The sequence below is a fragment of the Falco peregrinus genome, chromosome 1 (assembly GCF_023634155.1).
Source record: "Falco peregrinus isolate bFalPer1 chromosome 1, bFalPer1.pri, whole genome shotgun sequence".
Taxonomy (NCBI): Eukaryota; Metazoa; Chordata; class Aves; order Falconiformes; family Falconidae; genus Falco; species Falco peregrinus.
The window spans coordinates 23378507-23401361 of NC_073721.1; the positions used below are offsets into that span (position 1 = coordinate 23378507).

The 22855-nt window shown below is 43.5% G+C and overlaps 1 protein-coding gene across 5 annotated transcripts in view; it reads left to right on the forward strand.

The window, feature by feature from the left end:
- TUBGCP2 (tubulin gamma complex associated protein 2) overlaps positions 1-22855 on the forward strand; it is a 35333-nt gene that overhangs the window by 6122 nt on the left and 6356 nt on the right. For all 5 annotated transcript variants that reach the window (XM_055812347.1, XM_055812359.1, XM_013303384.3 and 2 more), the window contains exons 5-17: positions 1948-2107; positions 3545-3752; positions 4881-5080; positions 6739-6928; positions 7843-7988; positions 8633-8813; positions 11321-11501; positions 12159-12331; positions 13736-13864; positions 15645-15765; positions 20313-20456; positions 21012-21140; positions 22029-22192. In XM_055812347.1, the coding sequence (XP_055668322.1) occupies positions 1948-2107; positions 3545-3752; positions 4881-5080; positions 6739-6928; positions 7843-7988; positions 8633-8813; positions 11321-11501; positions 12159-12331; positions 13736-13864; positions 15645-15765; positions 20313-20456; positions 21012-21140; positions 22029-22192 (2126 nt within the window). The remainder of the gene's footprint in view (positions 1-1947; positions 2108-3544; positions 3753-4880; positions 5081-6738; positions 6929-7842; positions 7989-8632; positions 8814-11320; positions 11502-12158; positions 12332-13735; positions 13865-15644; positions 15766-20312; positions 20457-21011; positions 21141-22028; positions 22193-22855) is intronic.

Sequence of the window (22855 nt, forward strand, 5' to 3'; positions counted from 1 at the left end):
TATCCAGGCTGTCACTGAAGTCAGTAATGACAATGATCTAAATTTTAAGTTGTGGTGAGAAGGTGATGCATGCCCCCGAGACATGTGTTTTGTCACCAGTGCCACAAGTGCTGTGCCATCTGCCCTGTGATTACTTGGCACTGTCAGAGAAATCACTGAGTTGTCTTTTAGTGATGGGAGTTGCTGCTTGGACCAGTTTTGGCCCACGAATCATTGAGGTGGTAAAAATTAAGTGTTCCCTTTCAGGTAGCTGTGTCCTTTACAGCCAAAACTGTGTCAACTTTTTAAAACTCTGGCAGTTAACAGATTCACACTAGAGCTGGTTGAACTCCAACAAAAGCTCTCTGTCTCTTGCATCCCAGGGAATCACTGGTGAGGAAGAACCAGTCCCTTGATGAAGAAGGTTCTGCATTGTTTCAGGGTTCTGGCTGCTCCTTATCATGATCACTATAAGGAATACTTTGAGTCCCTGCCTTTTTGTTAGGGATGAATGCCACAGCCGATAGGCTGTGAGCTCACTGGGACAGAGGTTCCAGCATGGTCCCTCACAGTGCCATGAGCTCATCTCATTTCAGGGACTTCCTTCAGGCCCAGTGTGCTATTTGGCTTATTCTTGTATAGTATAGAAGTAGGGCATTTTACAACAGGTATTTTCCAGAGCCAGGAAGGAAAGGAGATGACTAGATGGATAAAGAATTGGCTGGATGGCTGCATCCAAAGAGTTACAGTCAGTGTCCAAATGGAAACCAGTAATGAGTGGTGTCCCACAAGGGTCTGTATTGGGACCAATACTGTTGAGTATCTTCAACGGAGCAAGGAAGTTAAGGTCCTTCTAGCAGATCACATGTACACGGTATAAGTAGGAATGTAGTGTTGCTTTGGGGTGCCTCTCTGACCTGGGGACGTTGTACTGGCATTAAGCCAGCAGCAAGGCTGCAGCAAACATGCTCGGAAAGGTGGTGCTTGGAGGAGTGGTACCAGAGCTGATGCTTGTTTGAAGGCTTTCAAGACTCAGTACTGGGCAGCTCTGAGAATGTGGAAAATGACCAGGGCCAGCCACAGTGTGCATCAACTACCTCTCACATGTAAGAGTGCTGTTCTTTATGATACAAAGCTCACGGATACGTTTGCTTCCTTCCTAAATTCCCCTCTCTGAGACCTCCTGGGAGAGTAAAGTAAAATGACCCTTTGCTTATCCCATTTCACATACACATCTGTGGAGTTTAAGAAATGGCATTCATAAGCATGTCCCCTGTGTTTGTGTGCTTGAGGCTCTAAGTGTTGTTTAGGTTGTACATCTCACAAGCCTCTCCAGCTGATACTTAATCTTGCACTCCATTTATTTCAGTGTCAGAGACCCAGAGCCAGGGGTAGAAAGTCTTTTGATCTTTAAGAGCTTACTTCCTTCGCTGACTCCTATTCAGAGTAAAAAAACTTCATAATTTTCCAGCTATCTGCAGGTGGATTATCTGGATTGTGTTTGGCATGCAGCTACTCAGTGAGCACTGTGCAGAAACCAAGTTTAGAGGTGTTTGTTAGCCTGTCTGAAAGTGCCCCTTGAATAAGATGTTACTGCTTCCGGAAGGAGTTTGCTGCCTTTCACATGGTGCACTTTGCACTAGTAAGCTGCCTGGTGGTTGTGCATGTCCCCAATCTGCTCCCCTATGTCTGCCCTAGCACCTAGGCTGGTGGGGAGGGGTGCAGAAGGCATTGATGTACCCTCCAATAAAAAGGTGGCCAACAATATAAAGAAATCACCTCTGCAGCACTGAGACCAATAGACTAGATGATATTAAGAGACCAAATCCTGCATCGTGCTGTTGAAACATCAGCTATTTTGCTTCCTGTTCTCCCATTATCAGTTTACAGTCAATTTGTGCTTGAAATTCAAAATTTCTAGGACTTCAGAAGATGTCTTTGTTTTCCTTCTTTCTCTTTTTCCAACAGCCTGTTGAGCTTACGCGAAAAATCCTCCGAGATAAGCAGAACAAGAAGAATTCTGGTCAGCCCATTCCAGTATTTCCATCCTGGGTGTACGAGAGACCTGCACTTATTGGCGATTTCTTAATTGGCACCAGTTTAAGCACTGACACAACGGTACCTATAGGTATGTGATATGCAGGGAAAATTGCATTAGCTTTCATGTTTTGTACTTGTTCAGAAGAGCCATTCAGATTTCATCACACTCAGGATGAAAGCAAAACTTGGTTCCTTACACTCTGTAGGTGAAGAGCAGGGTTCAAAAAAACCCACAAACAAACCCAAAAGCCAAACTTACTTTGTTTACAGTGTTTCTCCTGTGCTGAATTCCAGCCCCACTGTTGATCCATGGGATCTAATCTGTTTTACGTTTCCCAGTCCTTTCTCTTGATCACAGCCTCCATAAAATCTTACTGTAGGAGTGTGACATCTATATTCTCAGCTGAAAAATCTGTAGTCATACCTGACAAGGGAATATCCATCAGTCCACCCAGCTCAGTATTCTCTGCAGCAAGACTATAACAGCCTCCCTGATTTGCTGTCTCTCTCCTTGCCAGAGCAGCAGGGGACTAATCTCTCCCAGTTGTGTTCTAGCTTTAGGCTGAACTGTGTATAGTTTCTTATTCATAAATTAGATATAAGAACTTTTTTTGGAGAAAAAAGCTGAGTTAGGGACTCATGCTTCCACTCCCCAGAGCTGTGGAGGCTTCTACAAGAAACCTGTAGCTTTTTCCTGATGTGGATTTCGGCTGTGTTTAAGGGGGACATGAAAACAGTAGGCTTATTCTTGGAGGCACCCTTAAATAGCTTGTTCACCAGGACATTTCTTCCATGGCCTTTTGAGAAGTGCTGTGAGGGTATGTTCCTAGCAAGCTCAGAACAGTTTGTTCTGTCACATACAATCCTACAAACTGAGAGGGACTGTTGCCTTGTTTCATGAGATAAACTTTGCTGTATTTAGTGTTGTAGCCACTCTGTTTCCTGATCTTCTGATGCACTCGATCATACTTTGGCTTGAGTCCTTTGTGCTTCTTTCAGCTGGTTTATAGTTGACTGCACCATTCAGAGACCCTACAGTTTGCAGTTCACCTGCAGCTTTTGCTGGGCTAGCATGTCTGTATTTGAACTGTTTTCTTGATACTTGAATCAGTGGAGTGGAGGTAGGGGGAGTTGTTGACACTATTGGAGCTTCTTGGGTCCAGCATAACTGAGCCCTTTTGAGTGGAAGGATCAGCAGCACAGGCTGTGGGTGATGTTCTCTTGGCCACAGATATCAGAAGTATAGCCCTGTCTACTTGGTTTGCTTTGGTATAAAGGAACAAAGGATTCTGTTTCTCTGGAAAGCAAGGCGGGTGATTTTGGAGTTGACCCTAACTCTGTTTTATAATTCAGTTTTAGTTCTCTGTATCTTGATTCAGCTTTTTCCTTTGTTCTCTTTGAATGGTAGTATGTCGTCTTTTCAAGTTGCAGGTACTAGACTGAAATAATAGGAATCTACTACAATCAGGTAGTAGTGTGGCATGTTCTGATTGTGTTCTTTTTTTTGTCTTCTCTTTGAAAACAGGTACTTTGCCATTAGCCTCCCAAGAATCCGTGATTGTGGAAGACTTGCTGTACGTTCTGATTGGTGTGGATGGGAGGTACATCACAGCACAGCCTCTTGTAGGCAGGCAAAACCGAGCGTTTTCAGTCGATCCAAACTTGGACTTGTCCATCAAAGAGCTGGTGACCAGGATTCTTCCTGTAGCAGCAAGTTACTCTGCTGTCACAAGGTACCAAGATGACTTCTGTCAGAGGAGAATGTTCTCCTTTGAGCATCAGGTTGTAGACTAGAGAATCTGTCATTGTGCAGATGTTCGTTTCCAAGCTAAATTTAAACCTATGGTGATATATAAGAATGGCAATTTCTTTGAATTTGTTTTAGGTACATTTCTTTTTGCTGGGTTTCCTCTCTGTGCTTCCAGTTCACTTTTTCATTCACCTCACCTTCACTTTGTCCAAAATTGGTCTTGGTAAATGAAAGGAAAGTGTAAATAGGATATGTCTGACTTATTCTGGCTTGTTTCTTCCCACTTTGCTATGAATTTCTTCATGTTTCCTGCTTTTTGCTCTCCTCTGCACATGCAGGGCTGAGATAACCTTTGTGTACTTCTGAGCAGAACCTACTGCTGCCTAGTTTCTCCTAGCTACCTTAAGTAATTGTTAAAAGGTCTTAGTATGAAGTACACCTCACAAACAGCAGGGAGTTGGAACTAGGTGATCTTTAAGGTCCCTTCTAACCCAAATCATTCTGTGATTCTGTGTGTGTTATGTAGATGCCTTCATTTGATTCAAGTCCCTAAAAGATCAGCAAAGAGAAAGCAGCGTTTTTAGGATGTGATTCATCCAGTCTCTTACATGTCTCCTTCCAGATGGTATGACTTGTGTTCAGAAGCATCTGTCTCTCTCCACTAACAAGTATGGAGCCATCTAAATCTGGTCAAATGAATCCCTGTTGTGGCACATGGTGTCAGAAGCTAACAACAGTGCTTTCCCCATGTGTCTGGATGCACATTGCTTCCTTTTGAGATCTTTTCCTGTCCTTTAATCTGTTGCTTATGCAAAGACAATCACCTTGAAAATCCTGGCTCTCACTTTTTACATAGTGGTTTTGCAAGTAATTCTAGTTTCCCTACAATTGGAGAGGAGATGTCTTCCCACAGCTTTCCATACTTAGAAATGTGGTGATGGGAAATAGGCAGGGGGACACAGAGCAAATGCGGAACCTGAAACTCCAGCTGAAGACTGATGTGCTTTCTGACAGATGATCTACTCATGTGCTTGTACAGTGTCCCAGAGATAAAATTCCTGAAAATGGTAGAAGGTGTGTTGCCTGAGAGTTTCCATTTTGCTTTTTACAGGTTTATAGAGGAGAAGTCTTCCTTCGAGTATGGACAGGTAAATCATGCTCTGGCTGCTGCTATGCGGACTCTAATCAAGGAATACATGATACTAATTACCCAGCTAGAACATCTTCAGAGACAGGGACTTCTGTCACTGCAGAAACTCTGGTTTTATATCCAGCCCACAATGAGGACCCTGGAGATTCTTGCTTCACTTGGTAAGTTTTAAAAATACAGTCATTACATTTTGACAGGTGCATGAAAACTTCCGAGAACTGTACAGAGTAGTAATACAGGCAGGACATGTATCATTTTGATTTGATGTTATATTAAAGAAGAAAACCAAGGGGAATTGTACTTGTCAGAGCACTGTTCTTTTTTGAGAGTGGTGGACTGTAGCATTGAATCTACCCTTCAGAGCTGTCATGAGGCATGTCCATGCCTTTTACCCTCACAGTCCATGCCTTTCGCATCAGTTGTTTCCACCACTGCTGTCTCTACTCAGCTTCGTTCCAAATGCCTCTCCAACTGTGGATGTATATCCACAAACCAATTCAACCAGAAGGAACCCCTGGAAGTTTCTTGTGCAACCCCTTGCTTACAGCTATAGCACGTTGCTCAGGGCCACGTCCAGGTGAGTCTGGACAATCCCCAGGAATGGAGATCCCCCACCATTCTGGACCCTTTCCCATGGCTTCACCACCCTTTTTGTGAACATTTTTTCCTTATTTCCAGCTAGAATTGCCCTTCTTGTAACTTTTGGCCTTTTGATATTGTCACTGTGCTCCTCAAAGAGGGGTCTCATACCATCTCCTCTAGAGCTATCTGCTGGAGAGTGAAGGAATGATGTTCAGCACTTCCCAGCTTCATCTTCTCTTGGCTAACCCAGCTCTCTGAGGCTCTCCTTGTATATACCCTGGGCACCAGCTCCCCACCATGTTATTAACCTCTGCTGAACTCTTCGTTTTGTCATTCATACTTGTGGAGCCCAAACTGAATGCAGTGTTTCAGGTGTGGCCTCACCAGCGCTGGGCAGAGGGGAACAATCACTGGCAGTGCAGCCCTGGGTGCAGTTGGCTTTCATCGCTGCAAGGACATGCTGCCAATCCACGATCAGCTGGTTGTCCACCAGGACTCCATGACTGTTCTCTGCCGTGCCGCTCCTCAGCTAGCCAGTCCCAGCCTGTGCTGTTGCATGTTGTTGTTGGTCACAGATACAGTTGCCTCAGTAATTTTGGTTAAATTATTTGACATGAGAATACTTGTACATTTCTCTCTACTCAGATAATTTATCTGGACATAAATATCTGTTCTGCTTACAATCTGGAGTTGGATGATCCCTCTTGGTATTCACATTACCTGAAATTTTCAGTTTTTCGGAGCACAGCAGTTAGCCAAATATATTGAGGTTTGCTTTGATCCAAAACTCACAGCAGTACTGTATTTCTTTGTTGCTATATCCTTTTTGTGAAGGCAAAGTACAAATTTCACTATCAACCTGCCTAAATCCTGGTGTTTGAGCTGTATGCGTGGCTACCTCAGTGTTACAGCTGGGAACAGAAGGGCTTGTGAGATCAGAGGTTTCTCAAGCAAGTCGCTGAGGGGTGTGTTTCTTGCATTACCACCTGGAATTTGGTTATTGCTTTTTTAGATTGTTGATCATTTGGGTTTTCATTTCAGGACGTTTCAGGATGTAAGCTTTTGGTTGTGTGGTGGAATGGCCTTACATCTTCAGCAGGGCTCTACATCTGACAGAGAGATCTGTGACTTAGTGTTGTCAGCTAATCGACTGCTAACTTTGTTACATTTAACAGCACAGCTTGTGCAATTAATCTGTGTCAGCTTTGTGTCTTATATCTGTATTTTTAAATTTTAGCTACTTCTGTGGATAAAGGTGAGTGTATGGGAGGATCAACCCTGAGCTTGCTCCATGACAAGACTTTCAATTACACGGGGGACAGCCAGGCCCAGGAGCTGTGCCTGTATTTAACCAAGGCAGCCAGCGTGCCTTATTTTGAAATTCTGGAAAAGTGGATATATCGAGGCATCATTAATGATCCGTACAGGTAAAGAACAGTTAAGGAATGAAAATTAAATGCAAAAGTTAAGAAATACTGTTTGGGTCTTTGGCTTCTACTTTGTTAGTGCACCTATCCCTCTGTTCTCTAGAGTCTGTGTAACCTAGAAACCTGGACCTGGCAGCAGTTGAGGCAGTATTGCAAGGAAGAGGAGATGCTGGAATGTGTTTAACTACATTTGTTATTTGATTCAGTGGTTACACAGTCAGACACACTCTCACTTGCTTTATTTTTCCAAATTCAAGGAAATCATGTGCAAAAGTCAATAGCACAACAGTTCAAATATGCAGTCCACTCAAATTCCAACTCTCCGTGCCTGTCCCCTTTAAAGTATTCTCTCACATCCTCTTCCTCTTCACAACAGGTGTGAGCCCTCTTCTCACGGGGCACGAGTGTAATTCAGTGAATCTATGTTAAATGTAATCCACTAATATGCTAATCTGATATGAGCTAACAACACTTTCTGAAGTTTCTTGGCTTTTGTAGAGTCATTTGAAGTGTTTTGCTGTGTTTAATATTTTATGCAGCATTATGTTTCCCACTTTCTCAGAATCTTAAAGGGGGTGAAACTTGAGTTAAAATAGCTAAAATTAATGCCTTCCTGATGGTGAAGAAGGCAGACAAAGGCCAGCTTCCTCACCTCTACACTGACAACCAAGTAATGTTTAGACTTGGTTTGCGAACCCTATAAAATTCTGTTTCCGTCATAATTGATTGCAGATCAGCAGAAACACTCTGCATAATGCTCCCTCTAGTACAAATACAGACTGATTTCAGTTCTTGATTGGAATGTGTTTTCATGAGACCTTATCTCTGATAGATCGTATTACCAGTTTACAGGTCAAAAAAGTAATCCTCATTGTACCACTTCCTGCTTCTAAAAATCTGCTTTAACTGTTCAGTGAGTTTATGGTGGAAGAACATGAGCTGCAGAAGGAGAAGATTCAGGAGGACTATAATGACAAGTATTGGGATCAAAGATATACTGTTGTTCAGCAACAAATTCCCTCGTTCTTGCAGAAAATGGCTGACAAAATACTAAGCACAGGTAAGTAGAGATATGCTTTTGATGTAAGAGGAATCTTGAGGCAAGCATTACCATTCGCTGGGTAAAGATAAATGTCATTGTGCTTTGCCAATTTATGCGGTTGTACAACTGAACTTCTCAGAGGAATAGAAGAACACGATTTAAAAAGAACCCCAAATCCTATAAATAAAAGAACGCGTGGGAAGGAGTCCAGCAGCAAGGGGAGCTGTCTGTCTTACTGCTGTTTTATCGGTACAGTTTTCTAGCACCTAGCTAGATGGAGCTAGACAACTGAGGTTTGAACAGGCTGAGTTTTAATTTGGATGTTTAAATGAAGCATGCAACTTGATGGCTACCATTGTTCTCTTCCATAAGTACAGATCCTCCAGAAGCTACTTCTGAAGTGCAGCATCTGATCTTCAAAGCTTCTGGCTGTCTACAGAGATGTTTTGCCACCACTGGGAAACAAAGCCATTTCTATATCTCTCCTTAAATGTCACGCTAGATGCCTAGTTTAAAATCCTGTATTGTCTTTTGAATGGTGTCTGAATCCTTCCCAGCTTTCAGTAGAACTCAGTGTAAACGTTTCACAGCATATCTTGTTTCCCTGCTGGATGTACAGTAGGTATGATTGATTATGTGTCGTTTTTTCTTTTTGCTTCTAGGTAAATATTTAAATGTTGTGCGAGAATGTGGACGTGATGTTACCTGCCCTGTGGCTAAAGAGGTCATTTATACTTTAAAAGAGCGAGCATATGTGGAACAAATAGAAAAAGCTTATAACTATGCTAGCAAAGTTCTTCTGGACTTCCTAATGGAGGAGAAGGAGCTGGTGGCTCACCTAAGGTTTGACTTATTCTACTAAATGCATGTTAGATAGATTATACTGATAGTGAACATAAGTTTTTGAAGTCAGCTCTCTTTTCCTGGGATATTATTAATGTATTCTTTCTATTAGCAAGATTGACCTGAAAAAATAAGGTTTGGGTTTTTTTCTGAAGAAAAAAAAAAAAAAAGTGTAAAATCATGGAAATACTGGATGGGAAGGATGTCTGGGGGTTTTCTAGTCTAACTTCCTTGGAAGGCTGTTGCCAAAAGTAGGTCAGGGCAGTCATTGCTTTGTCTAGCCTGGTCCTAAAATGCACCCTCATATGTGGACATCTCCACCTCTCTCATGACTTGTCTTACAGCTGCCTGTCACTCCCAACTCCTGTGAAAGGAGTTAATAATATCTGGTATGATCAAGACAAGTTTGATGTTTATAAGAAATAAATTGATAATAAGCATCTCACCAAATATATGCCATGGTTATCATTCATGCAAACATAGGTAGTTGGAATAGAGTAAGTGTATTAGCCCCAAGTTGCAGTACAGGTTTTTCTCAACAATGTCCTTTTTTAAAGTTCATTTTAATAACATATGTTTTGATTCTCGTAACACATTCAGCTGGTGGCAAATGCAAGTGCATTCTAGCATGCAAACTCCAGCTTCCTTGTGTGAATCAAGCTTTTAGTTTATTACTATCTTCAGAAAAGAATAAAAACAGGAATCTTAACTATCCAGGAAACAGGACAGCAACAAATAGGTAGGAAGTAGCTGTTGATAGCTGGTTGTAAGATGATTTGTAATTGATCTGAGATGTGATACCAGAGGGTTTGCTTCAAACCAGTGACATTGTGAAAGAAAGTGGTCTGAGCTTCATGCAACAAACCTGCCAAGTGACTTGCAGAAGAAGCTGCCCATTAGGAGACATAAGCTGGAGCAATAATGGCAACTGAAGTGAATGGGGGTGGGATTGCTTTGGGCCTGCTCGTTACTAGGTCCAGAAAAGTTGTTACTGCAACAGAGGTGTCTGCTGCAGACCTGGGAACACTACAGCTGTGGATGAGAGAGGTTGTGGGAAGACCTGAAGATCCATGTTTCTCTCCTTTGAAATTGATACATGCCTTCCTGCCCTGTGAAAACCACCAGAGAACATGCCCTGTTTCGTGAAAGGTTGAGATCTGTCTGAAGCCTGCCAGTTGTTAAGGAGATTCTTCCTAGTGTTGCTAATGATGTCATCCTTTCCAAGCCTTCTTTGCTTAATAGGGCTGTTCAAAAGACACAGGCTTCCAAAGTTCTGGTGGCACATGTCATCTGTTGGGTCCATCTATCAGTGTAGTTTCAGATTAAGGTGTTGCTCCGCCCTTCTAGCTGGGGTTGATGTCTATAACTTTCTCATCTTTGAAACAGACTCTCTGCTACATAATTCAGCACCTGTCCTGTGTATATGTAATCTGTTGGGGTGCAAGTGCAGGGGCAGCTGGCTGAGGAGGAAGCTACTGAGCTTCCAGCCCGTGTGTGCACTTTTGAAACCCCGGGGACCTGTGACAGATAACCATCTCTCCTCAGTTAAGTGGGAGTACTGACTATTTCCACCATCCCAGAAATGTTGGTTGGAAGGGACTAACAACCCTGGCAGATCTCTAGTTCAACTTCCTGCTTGAAGTGGCATTGTTGCCAGCTTTAGCTCAGGTTTTTATTTGGGTTTTTGCTCTGGGGTGTGTTAGCAGTAAGTATCTCACTCCCCTACTTGTTGTGTTCCCAGTTAACGTCTGATGCTGTCATGACTTCCTCGTGACTGGGGGAGTTTTCTTGGTTCAAAAGAGTAATGACAGTCAGGGAAACAGAGAGGCTGAGCACAATCCCAAATTGACAGTGATCAGGAGCCTGCAACCACAGACTGGTCATATTTTTGCTCTGACAGCTGCAGTTATCATGTGTGATCTTTAGCCAGGTGTTAAGTTAATCCTCATACTCTTCTCTGAGCTGCTTCCAAGCTCCTGGCCCACTGCAATTAGCTCTCCCTGGTGCCAATTAAAGTTTTATGTATCCTACTGAGCAGAAAGCAATGCAAGTACCTGGAGTACTTAAAAAATCAGCACAGATACTTGTTCATTCAAAGGACTCCAAGATTCTGCTCTGAATTGGCAACTGCCTCTTGGATGGATCTGCACGCTGTGGAGGTTGGGGTGTTGTACAGGCTAGCAGTATGAGCCTTTGCCCAGCAATGTAGTCCATGCGTGTTGGATTTTTTTCCCTAAGCTGCATTTTTCAAGGTAACAAGAACAGCAGCAGCCCTGATCTGACAGCACAAAAGCATCCTGACTGAGGTGGTAGGGAGCAGGGGAGATGCATAAAAGACTAGTCTCCAGATTGGGTATTTATGGCTGTGTGTTCTCTGTGAAGAGAAACATTTTGTGATCAAACACAGTAGGCTGGCTGAATTGATTGCTTTTGTTCTTTCAGGTTTAATATGGATTAATTTGGGTTTTAAAAATCTTAATCAATTGTCCCTTCATTTTCATGAGCAGATCTATAAAACACTATTTCCTGATGGATCAAGGGGACTTTTTTGTTCACTTCATGGATCTCACAGAAGAGGAACTTAAGAAACCTGTGGATGACATCATAACTACAAGACTAGAGGCTCTGCTTGAATTAGCTCTGCGAATGAGCACAGCCAACACAGATCCTTTCAAGGACGATTTAAAGGTAAGAATGTGTGTAAGCAGAACTTAATTGAATTTGAGCAGAAGGCCTGCCATGATTTGGGAAGATTGTGCCTGTAAGAACCTGCTGAATGTACAGTGAAGGAGAAGAGAATTGATGGCTGTCCTTCTGTAGACCTTCTCTGGGTTAAATCCTCTTTCATCCAGATTAGCAACTGGAAGTACCCACCCTGGACAAAGAGCTGCATTTTCTTGCTGGCGTCTGAACACAGAGAATGTGCTTTTGGGTGGCCTGAGGATGAAGTGGAAGCAGCAGTGTGCTCTCATACTTATTCTCAGCTTGGTTGCTCACTTCAGAGTACAAGAAAATATTTGATTAGAAGTCCTGCCTATTATTGATTGCGTATTTTACAAATGTGAAGCAGCACAGAGGCTGTGCCTGGGGAGCGTGAGATCTGAATAGGTCTTACAGAGGGTGAGGGCAAGGGAGAATGATCAGCAGTGTAGTACGTTGTATGCTGCAGTGATGCTGCTCTGGTGTCTGCTGCTCCATTCCAGATCATACTGTTCACTGTTGTGTCCTAGGTTGGTCTGATGACTTGAGAACAACTGATAGTTTGCACTTCTGCCACGTATCTGTTGCTACACAGTAGTTGTGAGTATCCTGTGGCTTCATTTTTTTCCTGCTCTTCCTTTATAGATTGACTTGATGCCCCATGACCTCATTACGCAGCTTTTGAGAGTATTGGCCATAGAAACGAAACAGGAAAAGGCCATTATCAGCGCAGATCCCACAGAGCTTACTCTCAGTGGTCTGGAAGCATTTTCCTTTGACTACATTGTTAAGTGGCCTCTGTCCCTTATTATAAACAGGTAAGGTATCAATCCACTGAAGGAAAAAAAAGGTAGAAGCTTTTGCATTGGGTTGAAGCATGTTTCCACGCAGCAAGATACTGGAAAACCTGTATCTTTAAAGTGACATTATATGTTGCTGACTAGTAAGGAACAGTTTGGGATTGTTGAGCTGCGCGTGTTCCACTTGTAGACTATGGAATATGGATTGTCTCTTCAGTAGAACCCCACTAGACTGTCTAAGGCACGCTTGGCAAGTCAAACTTTCATTTCAAATGGTGGGAAGACATAGATCAAAGGATGCTTTCTCAGCCTGGTCTGTGGTTTTACTTGTGACTGCCCACCCAGTATTCATTTGTCCATGGTTTTCTGAAGTGTCTCCCCTGTGAATATGAACCCTCACAGAGAGGGTTGCCATGTAAGAATCAAACACTTCTCAAACATGGAGAGCAGAAAAAAAGGCACTTTCTGGTGTCCCTGGTTGCAAACTAGAAGGATACGGGCTGTTGCTAGAATTGCTATAGCAAGCTATTTTGCATTTAATTGACTTACGAGGAACTGAATGGTTCATTTTTTCTGCAGGGATTTGCCTCCTGTTTCCCTGGAGAAAGTCTGGCAGACCTGCTGCTGTTAAGTCAGGGCAAATAGGACAAGCAGTGTTACATGAACATGTTGAAAGATGTTAAATTGTTAAATGCTGACAGTTAGTTTGTCCCTTAATTTCCTCTTTAAAAAATCAGTTGACATAGTGGGACTTGTCTAATGACATGATGTTTTTGAAATTATGTCTCTTTCTTTCAAATTGAGCGTATTAGCTCCAATGGTAGCTATGGAAGTAAAAATACTATTTGGTAAGGTTTCACGAACTGTATCGACTGGAGCTCTGTAGACACCTACGCTGAAGTGTCTGAATGCAGACCTGATTCCAGTCCCTGAAGCTATAAATAAGCATCCCCATCTGCTTCTGACAGTGCATCACTGGCAGGGTAATGCTGCCTATATCTTGGTTACAGCTCGCTCTTATCTTTTTGGAGGATCCTAGTGAATTGTTTTGGTGATCATAGCAGTTTTAGTGCAGTGGTTACATGACCACAGGCTTTCAGCCTTTATCCCAGCACCTACGTGAGTGACCTGTCTGCGGATAGCTCAAGGGAATTGAAGAAGGACGCTGGTGATGTACCTGCTGGCAGGAAGTACAGAGGAGGAACTCCTTGGAGAGAAATTCTTTGGGATGGTTACAAGTGTGATTTTTTTTTTTTTTTTTTCCTTTGGTTCAAATTGTTTCAGTGCAGATCTGTGTGCGTCTGAAGGCGTAAGGAACATATTGTGTAAAGTCTCTTTGCCTTTGGGCAGCCTCAGCCTTCACAGCTTAGTCTGTCAATCAGAACAGGGCTTAATCTGGATGGATTTCTCCTTTTTTTCCAGGAAAGCACTGACAAGATACCAGATGCTTTTCAGACACATGTTCTATTGCAAACATGTGGAAAGACAGTTGTGCAACGTTTGGATCAGCAGTAAGACAGCCAAGCAATTCTCCCTGCATTCAGCTAAGTGGTATGGTCTTTTTTTGTGCTGGATCACATGTGAAGTGTTGGGTTTCCTTCTTGCTAGTTAGATATGTTGTGACATGGATCAGATCATTTTGATTTGAGAAAGATCCTTACAAATTTCTTACAGGCTGAGAGAGGTTGAAATGTAACATTTTGTGTTTCGATAGGAAGTGTCTGCTCAATAATCTCCGTACTGCTTGGCTCATTTCTCCTTGTTGGTGTGAAGTTTTGGCCACCTGGGCACACTGCTGGCTCAGATGTTCAGCCAGCCATCAGCCAGCACCCCCAGGTCCTTTCTGCCAGGCAGCTTCCCAGCCGCTCCGCCCCAAGCCTGTAGTGTTGTGAGGGGTTGTTGTGACCCAAGTGCAAGACCTTTGTTGAACCTTATACAGTTGGCCTCGGCCCATCGGTCCAGCCCAGCCCTCTGCAGAGCCTTCCTGCCCTCAAGCAGACCAACACTCCTGCCTGACTTGGTGTCATCTGCAAACTTACCGAGGGTGTACTCAATCCCCTTGTCCAGACTGTCAGTAAAGATATTAAACAGAACTGGCCCAGTACTGAGCCCTGGGGAACACCGCTTGTGACCGGCCGCCGGCTGGATGTAACTCCATTTTCTACCTCTCTTTGGGCTCAGCTGTCCATCCAGCTTTTTACCCAGCACAGAGCACACCCGTCCATGCCATGGGCAGCCAGTTTCTCCAGGAGAATGCTGTGGGAAACACCATTCTCTTCTTCTGGCCAGACCACTAGGAAGGACTCGCAGCCTTCACGCAGCTTGGCTAATGTTTGAGGTTTTGATGTGATAAAGATCGAACAAGGTAAAATCGGTGGGCTGCTTTCCCAGAAAACGATTCCATCCTTTCCATCTGTGAGGGTAGATTTGATCTTTGGATCTCCACTCCAGGTGCTGGAGGCACCTGTTTGGAGTGTGAGCCAGACCCCAGCATTGCAAGGTAGTACCTTCTGCCGTGCCAGTGGCACTTTCTTGTCACAAGGTGATCTTGACTGCCTCAGCACTAACCTCAGCCAACATGACTGTAGTTCTGGTTCTCCTGTATTTGTAGAGGTATTAGCAGCAAAGACCTGTGAGGGTCTCTAGTCCAACCTCCAGCTCACAGGATGACTGTGATTGGCGGGAGATAGGGCAGCCATGGTTGAAAACTCCTAGGGTAGGTATCCCCTACCTCTCTGGCGACCTGTCCCGGTTTGCTGAAGTCAGTTCTTGGTTTGCCACCACAGAGCCTGCCTAAATTAACACTGAAAGGAACCTCTCTGTAGTCCCACCATTCTATTTTTAGGTGCAGGTGCATTAAATACCCTAGGTAGCAGGTGATCTGATTAAGTATTTGGATCCCCTCAACATATTGATGCAAGGCATAGAATATTTTTAAGCCTTCATTTAACAAGTTAGGTTGGAAAGAAATATGAACCATTTGTCATGTTGAATTTTGCCCTGCTAATGTGTGCATGCCTCACTATATTTACAATAGTAAAATTGATCTAATATTTAATACTAAATTTTCAGTTTAATATAAGCAAATATTCAAAGCAGTTGTCCATTCTACAACAGGTTCAAAACTTGACTGTAGTAATTGAGGGAAAGCCATCTGAATATGTGGAAAATGAGCAGAGATGGTTTGCATTAACTTTATAATCTCCCTCATACTGCAGCAGTGAATTTGCTAGGGCAGAAATATTTAGCTCTGCTTGACTGTGCAAGCCTGGTGATAGTTCTCCGTGGCATTTGCTAGCTCTAAGTTGTGTGGGTGTGCTTTCTCCTCTAGGTTTGCTGGTGCTTTCACACTGCGGCAGCGGATGCTGAATTTTGTACAGAATATCCAGTATTACATGATGTTTGAAGTGATGGAGCCAACGTGGCACATTCTTGAGAAGAACCTGAAGTTGGTGAGTGTGTTCACATGAGAGAAGTTGGAATGGAAGTCTTGTTAACAAATTTAATATAGGGAAAAAATGCCTAATTTCAGTTACTGCAGGTATCTATTTTCTTGGAGGCACTTAAGTATCTGGGAACTGTTGTTGTAATCACACTGCAGGGAGTGCTGCTGTTCTACATCACCTTTCTGCTTTATTAGCCCTATATCCCCTTCCTCTGTTGCGTCCTCCTATCTATGCCCAGCTCATACTGTGCACTCTGCTACATAAAGGTGGTGTTCTGCTGAACATTGCTGTACATAGCAGAAAACTATGGGAAGGGAAGAAAGATGCAGGGTGCAAAGGTCGTAAACTGGTCCAGACATCTTCAGTTGATTCCTTGGCTGACTTACAGTGCCCTTAAAAGTGAAGTCTGTACTTTCTCTTCCATGAAGCTGCCAAGGACTGGCATGTTAGGACTATCTGTTATAAAACAGGGCCTTCCTTATTCAGGTGGATACATATGTATTCTCACTGCAGGTAGGTAAGTCTGGAGAGCTTTTCCACTCCAGCGGTGTCTGGGAGAGGCTAAGCTCACTTCCCACTGGTTTATATACCTGACCAAGTGGGTATCTGGACAAAGTATGCCTAGCATCGTTTTGATTCCTTTCACAAAAATGTAGTGTTCTGAGCTGTGGGATTTTCCAGGTGTGTTACAGAGTATTTCTGGTTCACTAATCCAAGCCAGTGAGTTCTACAGAAGTTAACTGTTCACCCTAGGAAAAACTGCAAGAACCAGTTTTTATCTCCTGATGAGCATATGAGATGTCTTTATTGTTTTGGAGAGAAACACATTCTCAGGTGATGTCCCACCTGCCTGTTTTAAACCAAGAATGAGAAGTCATTGGGACTTTACCTTTCAGAACAGGCTGGTCAAGAAGCCTGTAAAGGTCTTCTCATATCTGGTTTCATTCATGTCAGATTTGTTGGTTCCATCCTCAGCAACAGAGGAGAAGATCTGTCACCAACAGATCAAGGGCTATTCTCAGTCTGTCTAGAGCAAACTCTTCTCTCACTTCCTTTTTTACTTGAGTGTGGTAAAGATCTAGACTTTGGGGCATACAGAGTTACTGTGGGAGTTCATTAGACAAGTGCAGGATGATGCTCGAGCATTGGAGGGTCTAGTGAAAGCCACAGCAATGCTGCAAATACACATTGTCTTCCTTGCCATCAGCCTGGGCCCAACCCATAGCTTCTTTGTTCTTCAGCAATGTGTGCTGGAGCCAGGGCAGGGCACTGGTTGCCTTACCTCTCAGCACCAGTGGACACGCCTGGCTTTTACTGGTTTCTGGCATACCAACAAGTCTTTATAGGAAGAAAAAGAGATCAGAGAGGGTATCTTAGGTTACTTCTGTACTGCTGCCTAAAACAAGGGCAGAGACATAGGCTGTCTGCTCCACATTACGTAGCCAATGTCACCGCTGGGTCCCATGTGGTCCTGACATACAATCATTTTTGTTCTTGCAGTTTCAAGTGTCGCAGCAGTCTGGGGAGGGCTGTGTTGTAGCTGTTTTCATAGCACGAAGCTGCAGGGATGCATTGCGTGGGCTGGGGTATGTCATGAAACCCTGTGGAAGTGCTCGAGGGTACAAAGCTTGGTGGAGTAGTATTGGAGGGCTTTGCCAAAGAAGGGAGTCTGACCTGCTGCCATCTCCTCCATGCCAGGAGACAACTTGAGAAGGCCCTTAGGAAGTGCTTTCCCTGAGCTTTGTATGATGGTTGTCTTGGCATATGTCACTCGGCACAGGCAAGGGCTGTGCCAGTGAACTTGTGTTTGATTGGAGCAGATGATCGGTGATCCATTCCTCAAGCTTGCTTATTTTGCAGCATAACCTTTGCAATGTCTGTAATAATTTTCCTTATCCGAAAGGATACTGCATTCTTCATGGTCCTTCTCAGCTTCCTTACCAGCTGTGGTGCTGCTGTGTTGGGCCTGGTGTTAGGGTGCCCAGCTACTGTGAGGAAATGGGAGGCAGTTGTACATCACCTTATTATTGTTCCCTCTCATAGTCATCCTGTGATCACATGCTTCTGAGTTGCAAATCTTTTTCCTCTTACACCATGAAAAACATTTATCTGATGTACCAAACAGCCCAACACTCCTTCTGCAATCTGCATTAAGCCACAGCATTAAGCTCTCTTGGCAGCTCTCTGATGAGCCTTGTGAATCTTCAGCATCAAATGACCCTGTCTTAGTTTCTACTGTATACTGGAGTGTTGTTCTGGGGACAGCTAACCAGTATTTTTTGGTGCCCTGTCATCCTTTTTCATGGAGAATTCACAGGAGGTATCAGGTCTAGGAATGCGAGCATCTCTTGCAAGCATTCTTGGCAATCGGGTCTAGGAATGTGAGCATTCTTGGCAAGAACTTCTGAACAAAAAGAGGTTATATGTTAAGCCCCTGAATGATCTGAGAGAAGATACTTGGTTCTTAATTTTGTTGTAAGTTTAGGTTTACAAAATATAATGCTCAGTTTATTTGCATTGAGGCACTTGAACAAGTTATTCTGTCCCAAGTTCTTTCATACTGATTTCAAGTAGCACTTCCTTTCAGCCTCTTCTGATTCCAGATGTCCTAGAAGGGACTGTTAAAGGCAGTAGACATGTGGTCTGTAGTGATGGCATCCCTTGGTCAGAAAAGACAATCTCCTGACTCCAGGCTTTTGCAAAGACTGTCTGAAGATCCGTCTCTACTTTGGCTCTCAGCCACTGAGTTTCTGTGCTTCCTCAGAGATACAGTGGTATTGAAGCATTTTTATTTCAGTTCCAAAAAGGAATTTGCAAGTTTATACTGTTTCTCAGAGAGCCCATTCCCAAAAAACATCTATAGACCAAACCTTTTTGACAGTCCAGGTGGGCAGAATTTTTCCCTCGCTGTGGAACACCTGTGAGCCCCTTCAGCCTGCCAGAAATGTTGAGACAGTAGGTATAAAGTGACTTTGCTGACACCGGGGAAAGGTGTTTCCATGGCTGTATGGCAAGAAGGAGATCTGTCCATGCCTTCACCACACACTTCTTAATTTCTGAAACCTTGAGGGCTGCTGCAGTGTTTTGTAGAGCATTTCTACCATACCTCTGTACATAAAGGACTTCTCCAAGTAATAGTGCAGTAGTAATGACTCAAAGATGCCCGTGATGTGAATGTGTACACAAGTCATCACTTGAAGATTTTTTTTTACAAGTTAGAAAAGTCTTTGAGACGTAATCTAAATGCATGTTTGCCTCCCATCCTCACCAGTGTCCTTCCAGGCTTTTAAATCTCTGGGAGGTGGAGCATGATCTCTGCCAGTACCTGGGCAGGAAAAGTGATACGGGCACCTGTGAGTCGAACATCTCAGCACTGCCAGCTAAAGAAGCTGTTTCAGCAACCACTTTGTTACGCAGTCCTTTAAAAGAGCTGCTCGCTAGGGATGACTTATCCCCAGCTACTGGGTAAAAATCTTCCTTGACTGAAATAAAAGCATCATGTGTTTCCAAACAGAGAATGCAGAACTGGCTTTTTAGCCTCCATAGCCTGTAGACTGGGGTAATTTTTCCCCTTAGTTTGCATCTTAGGAGGGAAAGGGATGATCCTCACTGGTCTCATGTCATGCCTTATGCAGTTTTTTATTTGTCAGACCTTTCGTGCATTTCCACTTGAAGTTAAGGTGCTTTCTTCCTAAAGATATAAGTAGTATCTTCTTCTTCACAATGTCATTGTCTTTGTCAACACAGCTAGCATGTTTGTTGCATTGGAGAGTAGCATTTATCTGTATTATATACTAGTTGTTTAAAAGGTTACGGGTTTGGGGTTTTTTTGGGCATTTATCCTGATGGAGCAGTATGGATACCTTGGAAATTTTAGTCCTATGATTCTTTCCTAACCTTGAATTTTCTCAGCTTCAGCACATCACATAATTGTACAGAATGAGAGACAGGGTTTAATCTATCATTTAAAATTTCAGACTGAAACAGCCCATTGAAGTAGCAGAGCTGGACAAAACTCTTACAGAATCCTTGCAACACTGCATGTCCCAGTTCCTTATTGTGCTCCTAAACAGGTTTCTGAATAGTGTGTGCATTTTTAGCCTTGTAAACTTACTAATGCTTAAGGTTCTTTGATTTTTTTTCTCTCTTTTCCACTTACTGTAGCTGACTTTACTGAGATTGTGAAGGTGGGAATGGGCATGACAAGCAGATTTAAAAGCAAAGGAAGTGCATGTTCATAAAGCAGATAACTCCATCCTGAGCCTTCTTTCCAGTGGAGCATTTGGGTGATTAAAGAAATCATAATTTGGTTGAAAGGTGATGTGACAAATTAAGGATAAAAAGCCTGTGAAGGGCTGTTGAATGCAGTAGGGCAAATAGTCTCCATCTCAAGATGTTTCTCAAAGCTGAAAAGTACATGAGAATTATCTCAACATGCCCCAGAGCATGTCTGAGAGGTCACTGTCAGAAGCAGGATGTCAGGTTAGAGTTTTGGTCTGGTGCAGCAACAGCGGTCCTGGTTTGGTTTTCATTATTGTACTGTCCTGTCCCAGGCATCTAATATTGATGATGTCCTGAGCCACCACACAAGCTTCCTGGATAACTGCTTGAAGGACTGCATGCTAACTAACCCGGAGCTGCTGAAGATCTTCTCCAAGCTGATGTCTGTCTGTGTCATGTTCACAAACTGCATGCAGGTATGTACAGCTTCCCCATATTGACCATGCCACTGCCAGCTGCTTTGGGTGCCAGCCAACTATGACAGTCCCTTTTTTCCGTTCAGCTCCTCTTGTCCTCGATGCATGTAGAAAAGCCTCTATTCCTTCTGCCAGCAGTCTACAAAGCTTGACTGCTCAGACCCTCATCCTTTTTCCCGAAAGGTTTCTGTGGCTTCTCCCTCCACAACATTCTCTATGCTCTTCTTTTTCAGCATTGGAATCAGGTTCGTATGAACTGAATTACCTCTCTTCAGCCAGTCCTGCAGCAGAATTTGAGGTGTAAGTTGTAGGGCTCTGTAGTTTTTAGAATGCTCTTGAGGGTCAAGCAAGGACTGGTGATTGGACCCATGGAGACAGTTCTCCGCGGGCACAATCTAGCCAGCATTTCAGGGAGCCCATAGCTTTAAAAAAACCACACCTTCCTTTGGGTTTAGTTAGCTGGCTGCAGGGCTAGCAGAACTGAGTCAGCCTCATGCTTTGTCACAGTTGAAAAAATGGGATCTAACCATTTCCTCAATGCTCTGCCCTTCCAAGAGGTTCACCCAGAGCATGAAGCTGGATAGTGAGATGGACCGGCTCACCTTAGAGCATGGCACAATGCTGGGCCCACCAACAGAGGAGGAGCGTGCTCAAGAGATTGCAAAGAAGAAGCTGACTAACAAGGTGGGACATGGGGTGAATAGATGGGCCCTTTCCTCTGTGAATGCTGCCTGGGTCACAGTCTGGTCAGGGTGGATGACCTACCTCTTGCAGGTAGACCTTCCTAGTTCCTACAGCACCTCTGGCCCCAAAAGCAGAACCTTTGTGGAATTGTGGGCAGTTTTGAGGGCAATGTGGAGTGCTGATGGTGTTCTCAGAGTCTGCTTTGAAGACCCTCTCTCCCACAACAGTCCCTGCACTTGTTTTTAAGTTCTTAGTTGTATTTTCAGCTGTGCAGTGGGTGCCTGCATACAGGCTTTCTGCAACTCAAGAGCTTGCTTATTTCCAGAACTAGCATTTTGTGATGGATGAGCCAATAAACTCTCGGGTGTGACTCTTTGCAGCCCATTACTTTCATATCTGGGGTATTTGTCTTGTCCGTATCTCTCTATCTAGATGCACACATGCTAAGCAGTTTGTTTGGCGTTCTCTGCAGCTAGCAGGCTGCCTCCTGTCCCACCGAAGGCCCCTCTCTGGCACATGGCTGGTATGGGCTGGTATGGTCCATCACACTGCAAGGAAATCAGACTGCTTCAGACATTACAGCCTGTATCAGGCAATGCTCACTTTCTGCTTACTGGCTTTTCCTCCTGCTTGAAAATAAATAATGACACTGTATATTTGAGGATAACTCTACTGGGGTCTACTGTGGAGTTCTCCCAGATGGGTGTAGCAAGGTTTTTAACTACTGAGGTCTTTGCAACTGTTGTGAAAGATTTATTTTAGTGGCCGAGCAGTGAAGTTTTATGGCAGTATTTTTGAGCAGGTTAGGAAATAGGGAAGGAATAATTGCATCTCTTTGGCAAGTGCAAATCACCAAACATATGGGGTCACTATGCCTTTGCTTGATAGCTTTTAGCAGAGCATGCCGACAGTCTCCACCTGACATCTGGCTTTGAAGCAACAATCAACAAGTTTGACAGTAATTTTTCAACACATCTGCTGGACCTGTTGGACAAACTGAGTGTTTACAGCACCAATGACTGTGAGCACAGCATGCTCAACATCATCTACAGGTGAGCCAGTAGTTTTCTCTCTGTAACTTCCCCTCCTGTGGTTCCCAAATTCAGCTCAGGAAGAAAAAGTGCTGATTATAACTGTGAATGTCTGACCCATCAATGAAAACACTGAAATCCCAAGAAATACTGCTTTGCATCCTAACCCAAGGCTTTAAAAGATACCCAAAACACATTCCTTTGAATTATGTAGGATTTGTCTGTTAATGTTTTAAATGTAATGCAAGTGTTAGTTTTCTTGGGGATTGTGTCACTGTGTAGACAGTGAACAAGCTGGCTCCTGAGTACAGTGTAAGTATTCCTAAGGTGAGAAAACCAATGCAAGGGATTGACTGTAAGTGGCTTTTTAGTTTTAAGTTCACGTCTTTGTATTTATTTAAATAAGCATCTCTTAATATGTTTTTATTGTGGCTTCACCCATACTTACTAGCTTCTTAGAAATTGAAATTCCCTCAGTAATACCTAAAAGTCATGTGCACAAGTTGTGTTGCAGGGAGGGAGAGGGGAAAGAGAAGAGGAGAGAGAGAGGGAGAGGGAAAAGGGGGCAGGGGGGAGAGAGGAGATGATCTAGGTTTTTCTGCTAGGTTTATGACCTCTGTGTTTCTTTTTCAATAAAGTGAGATGCACAAGGCCACCTTTGGAATTGTTAACAGTTTTTTGTTT